Source organism: Haplochromis burtoni, unplaced genomic scaffold (genome assembly GCF_018398535.1).
Source record: "Haplochromis burtoni strain Fernald_Lab_line unplaced genomic scaffold, NCSU_Asbu1 Contig_64, whole genome shotgun sequence".
In the NCBI taxonomy this organism is placed as follows: domain Eukaryota; kingdom Metazoa; phylum Chordata; class Actinopteri; order Cichliformes; family Cichlidae; genus Haplochromis; species Haplochromis burtoni.
In genome coordinates this window covers 388319-401206 of record NW_024582425.1, presented here as the reverse complement: position 1 = coordinate 401206, position 12888 = coordinate 388319, and the positions used below count along the sequence as shown (strand labels likewise).

General features: G+C 40.8%; 1 protein-coding gene across 1 annotated transcript in view; it reads right to left on the bottom strand.

Annotated features, from left to right (window-relative positions):
* Nucleotides 1–9484, bottom strand: part of pear1 (platelet endothelial aggregation receptor 1) — a 57311-nt gene extending 47827 nt beyond the window's left edge. Inside the window, exon 1 of the mRNA XM_005923646.3 lies at nucleotides 9212–9484. Within this exon, the coding sequence (XP_005923708.1) occupies nucleotides 9212–9219 (8 nt within the window). The 5' untranslated portion in view covers nucleotides 9220–9484. The remainder of the gene's footprint in view (nucleotides 1–9211) is intronic.
* Nucleotides 9485–12888: the final 3404 nt, after the last annotated feature.

The following is a 12888-nucleotide window of genomic DNA, read 5'->3' as shown; positions in this document are numbered from 1 at the left end:
TCAGACGACCATGCAGGGATAACTTTCGTTATCAGGTCTGAGTAGTCTGCTGGTGCCCGTGCATTAGAAGACAAGGAAGTCTTAAAGTGCTGTGAGTGGAATGCTGTTTGTTCTGGCTTATTTGGGGTAAGACAATTAGCTTCATAACACCAGCCTCAACATTTCTTGAGGCTGGTGTTAGCAAATGTTTTACTAGCACATCAAATATTGACATGCTTTCATAATGGCTGTAACACGAGACTCTTTTATAATAGCTGTAGTCTTTGCATTGTGCACATCTGGATGTTTATCAAGTGCAGTGAGATATGCAAACTCAATCTCAATCTGTTTTACTGACTGCTGATGTATCGCTGGCATGCAATTCTCCAATCACTTGTTTGACTTGTAGTTTCTTACAAGGGGAAACGGGCGATCACACCGCAGCCACTAACGGAAAACTCTGAACCACAAAGTGCCAAGTCAGCACGAAACTCACCATTCAACACCATCATAAACACAGATGTGCACGCACAGACCTGGCCTGCTTCCATGTATCTCCGTGCACCCAGGGACACGGGCTTTCTCTTTTTTCCATTATGTCTTTTGTTTTGGCTGAAGAACGTGCAGCTTGCTTACAGCTTGCGGTCTTCGCCCTCGTGGTGGCCGAGCTCGTTTGGCGATCAATCTCCACAACAGCTACAAGCACAGAAGCTGAACAAGTTTCAAAATTATACAATTATTTTAAGGCTCTCGATAATACAGATCAGGACCCGCTGTTTAAAAACAGTTGTGACAAGTCTTTTGTTTTTTATTATTTCGGGTAAAATGTGGCCTTCTTGGGGGGTCTGGTGACCGACAACATTATACTGATCCCTCTGAATGTCTGTGGCGTCTGAGTAACATCATGGGAAGCCTGATCCTCGCTGTGACAGTAGATTTACGAACAACATTTTTCATACTGCGAATAACGTTCCCATGCAGCAGCTTTTATGCAAGTCTTTGAGTCACTGCAGAATGAAACAGCGAGCCATTTACAGTAACAGATTTTAACCATGCCACATCTGGTTTTGATTAAGACAACACATCCAATGTGAGTGGATGGCAGCTTTTTTCTCTTTGCAGTTGCTGCAAGCTGGAAACGATTTGAGCTCTAGTGGCTATCTGTTTCTGTTGTTGTTGTTGATGTTTTTCTCTGCTATTTGTTCCCAGGACTGACCTGAAATAAGACTTAACTTGGTGCTTTCAAGGTTCACCACATTCTCCTCAAAGGGAGTTTTCTATCTACGCCACATTTCAAACGTGTCCATTTACAATCATTTAAAACAAAATCTGTACTTTGTTCATTTATCAGTGAGAATATGTTATTATTTTTGGCTTGGAAGTTTCACTTTTTATCCAGTAAATTTTGGAAACTGTTTTTTCATCCAAATTTTCAGCTAAAAACTTTAACTGCCGGCCGTACTGTTAGCTAATAAACTTCTTTTAATTAATCATTTTACCTAGTTTAGCTATACCCAAACCCAAAATCCAATTTCTTCATCCATACCTTTATCTTTTAATTTTACCTCCTAGCTGTAGAACTTCTAGATAATGATTTTTAAGCTTTTATTAATAATTTTTATCATCATTTTCTTTTTGTTTATCTGACATCTTGAGCTAGCAGTTTCAGTTGTTTATTCATACTTCAGCTAACAATTTGCAGCATTACATTTATCATTTTAACTGGAGATTTTATATCCAGTATGTTTAGCTAACAATCCGTCCATCCATACTGTTGACCTGATCTTGACCCTTAAATTTGCGATTTTGTACATTTATATACAACATTATAAAACTTCATACAATATAAACAATTTTAATATTCCGTGTTCTGTATATATTTCCACTGTGACAGTGTTGCATAACTACTTACACTTTAAATTCTCGCAAAGGAAGAATTTCATTGCTCTGCGTAACCACTCGTGTTTTGCTGTGTATATGACAATAAACTTCTTGAATCTAAGAGTAAGACCAGTTTTAAAGCTACATTTATCTCGTATGCACAATTTTTGGCAATTTTTTGACTTTGGAGTGTTAGTGTATTTAAATACTTTATAAATAAATAAATACATTGGTCTAGTGGCTATCTTTTTAGATAAATGTCAACTTTTCAAAACTGTTAAGGTCCACTCAGTTCTTTTTTCTCCTGCGTGATTACTGAGGCACTTGTACGCCCAGCTGTGAATTTGTTATTTACCAAACAAACCTGTGTGTGAAGGGTGGTAGAGGGGAGTGGGAGCTGCATCCTGGAAGACAGATGTGCATCTCAATGGATTCTCAATGTGGTCCGACGTATCTATGGTACCCAGATAACACTAAGGTCCTGGACCAATATGCACGCAGCAGCAGCAGCAGGCCAGGACAGGTACAGTTCACCAGAGTCATTTTCAGTCATTATCTCTTCTGACTTTGCTTCTCTATCTGTATTTTTAGGAAGTCCAGCTTGGGACAGTAAATTCCTAAAAGTTAAGAGCGTGATTTACAGTCCTACCACTGGCACATGGTGTGCTGCCTTTTTGGAGGACTAGGTGGAAACCTGTAACTTATTAAAGTGATCACTTTAGAGCCATTTTTTCACATATAGCCCCAAAGCTCCCTCTCTCCAGATGGGCCCCATTCTGCAAGCATCTGGAAGTTCGAGCCTTATTTTCTTCACTGAAAAACTTGAGCCACGTGTGCTACCCTGAAGGTGAACTCTCCAAGATGTTCCTTTACTTAGTCTGTTTCTCCGTGCTTTCCCAGCAGTGTCGCTAGACTGAAACTGTTTCAGCCCCCACAGGTGGTGCCATTAATTCACTTTGTTTGGCTGCCTCGCGGCTAACGAAAGATGAAAGAGGGCTCTGCAGAATGTGCTGTAGTTAATTGAAAGCCCTGGCATGGTCATCTACATTGTGCAACACATTTGTCTCTTGGGGCTTCGTGCAACGACACACTCATATCTGTTTAACACAGCAGGAAGACGGGGAGCAAAGAGGAGACAAGAGCCAGAGTCAAGCCACCGCACAGGACATCCTGGGCAAACAACACCGTGGGAGGGCAAACACTGAGGATGGCAGGAGGGAGAGAGGTGCAGGAGCCTGTCATCTTGTGATGATGTTCACGACTGGAGGAAACCAAGTCGAGGGAAACTGTTAACACTTTTTCTTTTTCGGGATGCCCAGAGGCAAACAGAAGCAGCAGGAAACACAGCAGGTTGTCTGTGAGTCACTGAGGTTTTTTTTTCCATCACAGTGAGGATTCTCCAGGCTTTTCAACTACTGCTGGAAATTAGTTTCAACTATTTACCAATTAACGAGCAAGCCAAGAGACCACTTTTGTGGTTAACACACTGCAAACTCAAAAGCTACCGCTGAGTATCTTGTCAGCACTTTACTGATTATTATGTCTTTGAAGATAGCATGCTTTTCTTATTACTTTTTAACTGACTACAAATCTCTGGTTCATTATCATCTGTCTGCAGCTAATAACTTCAGCTCTCCAGCTCTTAGATTTTCATGCACAGGGCAAAAGAAGCCCCACAGGTCCACTCTGCCTCTGCTCTGTCTTCACTCATTATGGCAGAGCACCACAGGAATGAAAACAGGGACAAACAATAGGAAGCAGATAGGAAACATCTTGTACATCCAGGGCTGCATCTCTATGTTCGCTTCCTCCGGCATGTAAACAAAATAAATTGGGGTTAGAAAAAAGTGCCACACATAAAAGAGAATCCTTGAAAGGTGTTATCAGACCTGCTGCTCTCACATTTTCCAACAGCAAGCGCCACTTGGCTTCTAAGTGTCCTTTTTCCCCACAAAGAACTCTTTTTTCCACACAGAGCTCGTGTTGTTTTGAATAATGGGTATGCTGATAATCTGTCAGCTTGTCTATTTTGGGGCCTAGGTTTGTATTTCAGAAGTGGCCTGAAAAAAACAAAGTAGACAAAAAAGAAGAAAATACGTCTCTCATAAAGCGCAAGATGGACGACTCGGAGCTTAACGCAGCTGGTGGAGTGGATCTGGGTTTGAACTCAGGAAAAGCATCGAGAGTTCTAGCAGTTCATGTCCACGTGGTGCCAAGCATGACATAAAGGCCATTTGTTTTTCACATGCAAACCTCTCATCTTGCATGGTTAAGTCATATTTTCTCTTATGGCTGACAAAATAAACACTGTCTGCCATCCGCACGGCTGATTTCAGCGGCTATGAAAACAAACAATAACAAAAACATAACCTCGTTTTCATCACAGTGGTGGAGACAAAGAGCGAGAAGCCTCCTGGGCTGTGAACTTGGTACCATATTTCTTCTAATTCTACATCTCAAATTTCACTTGGTTCCAGCCGTCCTGCAAAGACACAGACACCAGCAAAAGCCCACGAAGTCTTAATGAACAATGTCTCCACGGCTGCTCCACCCACCACCCAGAACAACCACCGACATAAGCAACTTCAGGAAAGACCCTCACCACAGTACAAGTAGTCTGTGGTCACTCCATCAACCCGCCCCTGGCTCCTCCTTCATTTCCAGCTCCAAACCCCTCGACCTCTACTTTTTATAACTGGTTATTTGAGCCGAGGCCCAATGAAGCTGTTCCGGTGCCAGAGCAGAGCGAGCGACCCAAACCCCCTGAGCTGGAGGGCCGCGCTCCAATCTGCTCCAAATTATTTGCACGGCTGCAAAGCACATGGGGTTGAGAGCCTTATATAAGCCTGTGGTAGGAATATTCAACCAGCGTCACCTTCTTTTGAATTCCCTTTGCTCTTTGTCGTTTTCCTGACGACTATTTTTACATCAAAAATAACTTTTTGAAGTTCATACAGGCCACTTTTTACATCTTCTGAACTTTAATAGGGAAGACTCTGTCGCCAGTGCATAAAAGGGAGAGCATGAGTAGAATAGTGATTTAACATAATCATAGACGGTGCTTTTAATGATTTATTTGAACGTATTTAACCTCAATCTCTGGAACTGCTTGAGTGAAAAATGTAGTATTAAAATAATGTTATAATGAATTGACTTCCCAGTAATAAAAATGTGAGGCATAATGGAAATTATTCAGCAAGACATGAAAAAAAGAATTCAGTTAATCAATAATGAATTAGAAGAAAACTTCTTTAGTTTGAAAGTTTCAAAATTCAGAACAAATCCGCTCTGAAGAAGCTATTTTCAACCACTTCTGACCACAGAAACTGGTCCTGGTCATCATCCTGACACTAGAATTTCCCATTATTGGTGGTTTGCACCAACACAGCACCCATCGCTGTTCCACTGGCATCATTTATTAAGCCTAACAGATCCACAGTTAAGTTCATAACTTGCAATGTTCTGATGGCCATGATGTCAACCATTTCAAACCTTCACTTTGACATCTGCCTTTATGAAATTAGAGACTAAGTGTTGCTAGTGAAATGCAGACTTAAGCCTCGATTCTCTGTTGCAGACAGCTGGAGATAGCACAGCAGGCGCGAGCGTATTTGTTGTATTGTAATCTGAAATCTCAGCAGACCAGTCAAAGACAACAGGCAGACACACGAAATCTCAACGTCACGTTTACATCCCTTTGACCCAAGAAGACTTGCAGATATGGAAAGTAATCAAAGTGTTATCAGTGGACTAGAGAATAAAGTGAGCAGCCCACTGCTTAGTTTTCTAATATGCGCAAACACAACATTGCACCAGTCTGCAGACATATTATTTCTACTGTAAAGTTGGGCAATGGAAGTTTACGAGGACTGACTCACTTTTGGAGCCAGACTCTAGAGGACGAACTCGTTTGTAGCACTTTCTTTTTTTTCGCAGCCACAGAAGTTTCTCCTTAAGGCGTACATCGCAGTGAGAGCCATTACGATATTATTAAATCACCTCATGAGTCCACTACACCCAGTGTAAAGAGTCACACCTACAAATATCTGCAGTAAATGTTGTGTGATGTTGAGATATATTTCATATAAGCCCAGGTAAAGTCAGGGCATAACTCCTGAAGATGGCATCAGTGTGCAAAAGACTAATCTGCGAGCGTGCACGTAACTCTATATGGCAGCAGCCGTGCTTCGATGGATAATGCAAACAAAGCCTTCAGTCTGTGATGTTACATTGTGCTGTGTGGCCATCAGGGATGACTTTGTCAAGAAAAGGAGTGACATTCAAAAGACAATGTGCAGACACTCTGGCTGCCCCATGCAGTCGCACAATAAATTTTAGAAAAGCCCAAGCACCGGGGGATCCAGTAACTTAAACTGAGCCCTTTTTTCTCCAGTTCCACTTCATCTCTTTGTGTCTCTAGCCGGTGTCATCTCTAACCAAAACAAATCCAATAGCCTGCCTGAAATCAAGTCCTCTCCTGGACAAACAGATGTTCAGTCAGCCGGATCTCCAGCTGTCAGACTGGAGGCGATTTTTGTTGGTTGACCAGAGAGAAAAAATGGGTCACTATTATGCCACTGATAGCCGAAACAGTCTGCAAGAGGGCAGACACTCTGTCAACCAATGAGGATTCCATATGAGGGCACTGACGGAAAACAAAGACGCCCCATTTCAGTTTGTTTTTAGCAGGCAGAATATAACTTATTGATTAAATATGAGCTTTAAAAATGAGCTTTTAGGAATATTTGTAGACACACAAAGTTCAGTCTGCAGTCAGAGACTTCCTGAGGTGTTTCAGTTGCCAGAGCAGATGTGAGGTCAGGAGTCCAGACCAGGTGGCTGAGATTTACTCTGATAGTTAATCATATCTCGCCTTCCATGCAGATGTTTATGAGTCGAAAGATGTCAGGGCCCCTTAATCAAAAAGCTTTTCATTCACAAGTCACAGACAATAACTGCTGGATTTACGGTGATTTATGGTGATTTTACATCTCCACAGAGGAAAGGAAACGTGCATTTTGTTTCCAAAACAGTGCACATGCATGTGCAGGAGTTCAACATTTCAAAGCTCTAAACTATAAACATGTCAATTTGTCATCAAGCCACGTTTCTACACTGGTTTCTCTTTAATCCAGCGGCTCAGCTAGTGACCCCCTCGTCTCCCGCCCTCCCAAAATGTGCTGCAATCTCTCCTTTTCAGTGTAATCAAACTCCTTTTAATCAACGCGCTCTTTCATATCAGAGTGCTATAAACATCCATTATTGTGTTACTGACTTCACACATGCCCAAAAAAAGAGAAACAATCCACTGCACCCGCTCACATCTGCAGAGAAAACACTCCATCTGCCTCATCTGATTAACTTCACTAACAGGACATGAATGCTGACTCACACACCATCACATCAGGATGTGTGCGCTGTACACACACGCAGCACTACTGGCTGCAGCCACCTTGCCGCCACGTTTCACTGGCTTGAATCACGGCTCCTCTGTGACCCAGAGGTGCTCCAGAACAGGGATGAAACCTGAACGGCTTAATGAAGATCAAACAGAACAGAGGAAGATGAGAAAAGAGCAGAACTACTCCCAGCAACTTCCTTTGCCATGAATTGATGGAGGAAACATGCCAGACGAGCAGAGCTTTTTTGAGTCACGCTGTCTCTTGATAGTAGTTGGAAACGTTTTCAAAGCAGAGGCAGAGACGCCAAGAAAAAAAAACACACCCGGGAGGAAAAGTGTGCAAGTGCACGAAGCGGTGACACAACGGCAGGAGTTCATTTAAACAAGTGCTTTAATTAAAAAAGAAAAAAGTATGACTAATATGTGACAGATGTTATGTGACATGACTGCTGGAGGTTTCTTCCTGTTAAAAGGGAGTTTTTCCTTCCCACTGTCACCAAAGTGTTTCCTCATGTGATTGTTGGGTTTTTCCTCTGTGTGTATTATTGTCTATCTGCCTTGAGGCGACTGTTGCTGTGATTTGGCGCTGTTAAATAAAATTGAATTGATCTGAATTGACAGTTTGTAAGTAGGACAAGAATAATCTTTTCTGATTATTCTTGTCCTACTTATAAAACTTATAAATACATACTTTTAGAAAATAAACTCCCTAACTTTATCTTTTATTTTCAGGTAGCATGTTGTTGCAACCTGTTTGTATCCTGGTGGTTGGCAACTTTTCTTCTCTACCAGTCAGACTATTCATTAATTGAATTGTTCTGGCATTTGTATAGAGATTTTCTGATCTTATCGTCCACTCAAAGCTTCATCTGTCTCAACATTTAACATTGATGTTTTTGGACACACATCCAGTTCTGGGTTCAAGCCTTCCTGAGATTTCCTGGGGTTTGAACCCAGAACCTTAACAGTCTGAGGTTACAGCAATCACTGGTTTACAATAAAGATACAGAATGGGACTCGTCAGGATCGATTAAATGCTTCTCATTCAACTTTAATACACAGTTAGACCTTAAAATCCATTTTTTTCTTTATATATCTGGTTAAACACAGGCTGCCTTTTCATATTTCATCTTGTGTTACAAATATTGACCAACAAATGTGGACCTTCAAAGGTATTTTATGTCTAATAATCAATCACAAGTTTGAGTAGATTGTTCCAGTATAGTTTTCAAAGCTAAGTGTACACGATGCATTTCACATGAATGAAGACAAAAATGTCAAAATGTGATTTCAAATCAACCGCAACAGCAACCACATAATTCAGCTCCAACACCTTCATGGTACCCAACAGACGACTTTACTGTTGGTGATTATGATTCAACATAGAAAATACATTCAGGACACAGAAACGTGAAATCTTATTGAGAGGACAAGTTCACTAATAATGTTCAAATGTGTATTATGTTGTAATGTAGCAGTATGAAAGTGGTCGTCTGCAGATTTACGGGGGATTTTATTGAATATTGATGCACATTATCTGATGAAAGCAGTGGCAGCCGAAGTATTCAAAGAAATGTAAAGACACGTTCAGAAACGTGAATAAATGAAAACACGACCAGTTAAAGGTACGTATTGTCTGAAAATGAAGTACCAAAAGTAAGACTCCACGAATATTATATTCTTAAATTATAGTGATCTATAATCGGTATTTATTAACTGAATGAATCATATTTAATTTATCCTTTTTTTATTTCATGAGATTAACTGACGTTTTCGCCGTCTGGGGTGCAATAACAGCACATGCCTACACGCTACGTGTACGAGTAAGCAATTAAACAAAGGTGCATTGATTGACAGGTCGATAAGCAATAAATTATATTTGTTTTGTTTAGTTTAGTGTTTGTTTGTTTGTTTGTTTGTTTGTTATCTCGCTGACAGCCTGTTACTCACCTTGGCATCCAGGAACACGCAGACTCTCTGCAGCTGAAATATTTCACCTAAAAAGCGACTTCCGAGGACGAAACTGTGAAGAAAAACGGCGTTTGCTTTAGAGCCCATACACTTAGAAAAATCTTCAAGCCGGATAAACATTCACAAGTGAGAGAGAGAAAAAATAACGACAGCAGTTTCTTCCAAACGAGGGAGGGTCGTAAAGTGGAGCCAAGGAAAGTGGAAAAACTGTGACAGCGAGGGGACTGGGAGAGGAGGAGGGAAGAGAAGGAGGGATAGAGCAGAGAGGAGGTTTAGGGGAGAGAGAGAGAGGGGGGAGGTCTGCAGGGAGACTGGGAGTTGTTTTTGCCTTCGGTGGGCCTCCAGACCTTGATGTGTAAGTGTGTGTGTTTTGGAAATTTTCAGGAATAAGTGCTCCAGAGGGATAATACCTGGAAAAAAAGTAAGTTTAGCGTGAGTGTGCAGGTGGAAAATACAGCTCAGATAGATCGTTGTTGAAATCAGAAGAGTTTCAGCAGGCAGCAAAGATAGTGAAAACGTGGAAACAAAATGAACAGCACAGGCTGAGTCTTGGAAGGTCGGGGGCAGGGGTCTTATGAAGTTTCAGCTGGTGCACGACAGATGACAAAAATCCAGAAATAGTCTAAAATATGTGAATTGATCCATGAAGGATTGAGTCTGCTGATCTAACCTCCGGGGGCAAGTGTCAATTCTTCACGAAATCTGCTCCGAGATTGTTCAGAAACACACAATAGAAATGATCATTAGCCATTTTTGCTTTTCACACATAGACTGTATACAGATGATGAACCTAAACCCAGTGACGTCACCCAAGATGCTGCCATGTCAGTTTTATGGTTTCCCAGAAGTCACTATAGTTAGATGGCAGTATGAAGAGTTAAAAGCTCTCGCTAACACTTGGTGTGATCGGACAAAAGAGCCTAGAAACAGAAACCAAGCAGTTTGTGACATGTACTCATTCATATGGTATATTCTTCAGTATCTCCGACTCCCTGTGAATGAACTGAAACTGAAAGTCCAAGAAGTCACTGCTTTGTTTGTTTTCTGAATTTTAAAAAGAAAATCAAACTAAGAGCTTCTGTCTGCTGCCACCTTCACAAACCCTTTGGCTGTACGTGCAAGTCTCTAGAATTGTATATGAAAGAAATTACACATTGACCAATATGTTATATAAAAAACATAAATGAGATTTTCGATGTAATAAATCTACCTCTCCAAAAATGTTGGCAACTATTGTAACAGAAAAAAAAGAGTGTTTGTTTTCTAATTAATATAAAGTCGATAGCTTTCCAGATGTGCAGAGGATGGATTATGTATAGATTAGACTGAGGATGCTGATGATGGAGATGTCAGACTGACAGCATGAAAAGCACTGACAGTGGCTGCAGTGGACACACATCATTGTTTTAACCTTCAGTTTACAGTTTGCTCTTCTCCACAGCTGACTGAATGACCAACTACAGCACAGGCAAGACTGGTTGTTTGTCACACTGCCCCCTAGTGGTACAGCATATATAGACTCTGCACATCAATGCAAAACATGATGAACAGGCAGTTTGTGACATTTACTCATTCATATGGTATATTCTTCAGTATCCCTGTCTGCCTGTGAATAAACTGAAACTGAAAGTCCAAGAAGTCACTGCTTTGTTTGCTTTGCATTTTGAAAAGAATCAGACTAAGAGTTTCTGTCTGCTGTGAGGAAACCACATTCACAAGCCGTTTGTATGTGCAAGTCTCTAGCATTGTATATGAAAGAAATTACACATTTGCCAATATGTTTTGTAAATAACATAAATAAGATCTGCAGTGTAATAAATCTAGTCATCAGGACTGGCTTCACTTTTGAGAGCCAGGATGTTCATCCATCCTCTATAAATACTGTGTGACTGATCAGTTCCTTCTGCAGTATTTGATGGTTAATAAATTCCTGTGTGCGCATCATATAACCACGGTTAATGGTTACATGTGACGAAAAAGAAAGCACCTGAACAATTATAAACAGATTTGTTTCTTTTATGTGTTGAACATGTGGTACAGTGAACATAGAAACAATTTATACTTACAGTGTAAAGTTACAATCTGCACAAATATATTAATACATAAATATGTACAAAATAGATACATTGCAAATAAATGTGTAAACATATAAAAAGCATTAAAAAGTATAAAACAGATTAAAAAGTAAGTTTCTTTAGCTTGGAGTCAAACAATAAATGCTGAGTTGAATTCTCTCCTTCCTTTTTCTTCTACTTTTGACTTCTGTCTTTTGGGGGTCACCACAGCAGATTTCACCCAATCCCTGACATCCTGCCCGTCACACCAACCCTCTGCATGCTCTCCTTCACTAAAACTACCAATCGTCTCTGTGCTCTTTCTCTTTGCTGCTGATTTTTGGAGACTCTTTGTGTATCTTTCTGCATAAGCAATACCATTGCAAACAAACACAAATGCATTACTCTAAAAAAGGCTTCAGGTGTTTTAATCCTGAACTCTTTCTAATGGCCAGCAGGGCTTGACTCATATGATTCTCAGTCAGATTCACTCCACACTGGTCACATCGCTGTCTGCAGGGGTTTACTCCCAGTCAACTACCAGAGCTACTGTCTACAGACTTTTAGTCATGTGTCTTCTCTTTCTTCACCAGTCTGCACCAGTCTCTCACAGACAGCTGTGTAATAGCCTCCTGCTCCCCAAACAGTAGGCCAGCTGATAACCAGAGTGTTCAGGATGCCTGTTTCCCTCCTGCTGGGTGCTGACACAGATAAACAGCTCATGGATGGAGGCCTGTTGGAACAAACATCCTCACTGTCAGGAAACCAGTGCAGAGGCTAAATAAAATTGTTTCCTGCCGTCCCACAGAGTGGACACTGATGGATGGCCGACATCATTTAAGTGTCGCTTTTAGCTTTCCCCGGTAAGGTCAGAAAAGGTATCTGAGGAACGCAAACATCTGCTGATGTGAAGCAATCCTGGGCGTAACTGCCTGTTACACCCGGCAAACACCATTCCCAACATTCAAGTCAATTCGATTTCTTCATCCTGAAAACATGCTACTACCAACTGCAGCTGATGATCTCTGTCAGTTTTATGGTTAAGTTTCAGCTGCTGGTTGAAATATGATATCTAAATAGTCAGTGTTGATCAGTTTGTATGTAGAGAGAGGCAAAAAGCACTGTGTAGAGTAAAAAAAAATCTTTATTTGGAATTTTGAGTCCTCCCAGAGAGAAAAGGACTATCTGAAATTATTATCAGTAATATAGTAAATGCACAGTGCATGGTTTGGGGTATTTTGACAAGTTAATCTCATATAGGGAGATCTTGAATTGTTAATTCTTCTTTAAAAAACGTATTCATCAGAAAGGAGAGCAGCCATTAGTCAGTTTTTCCTCTGTGTGCAGGAATAAACCTGGAAAAACATCTGTATTAATACCAATTTTTAAAATATGTCTCATTTTTAATGTCAGTAAGAGAACACATTTGCACCACCCCAGGTTTAACAATTGATTGTTTTCTTATTCTTTCTGGTATGTAATGCTGCCACCTACTGACACAGAGTCAGTCATTAAAAACATCAACCCTGCATGACGTTGTTTGAAAGGCCACACACACACACACACACACACACACACACACACACACACACACACACACAC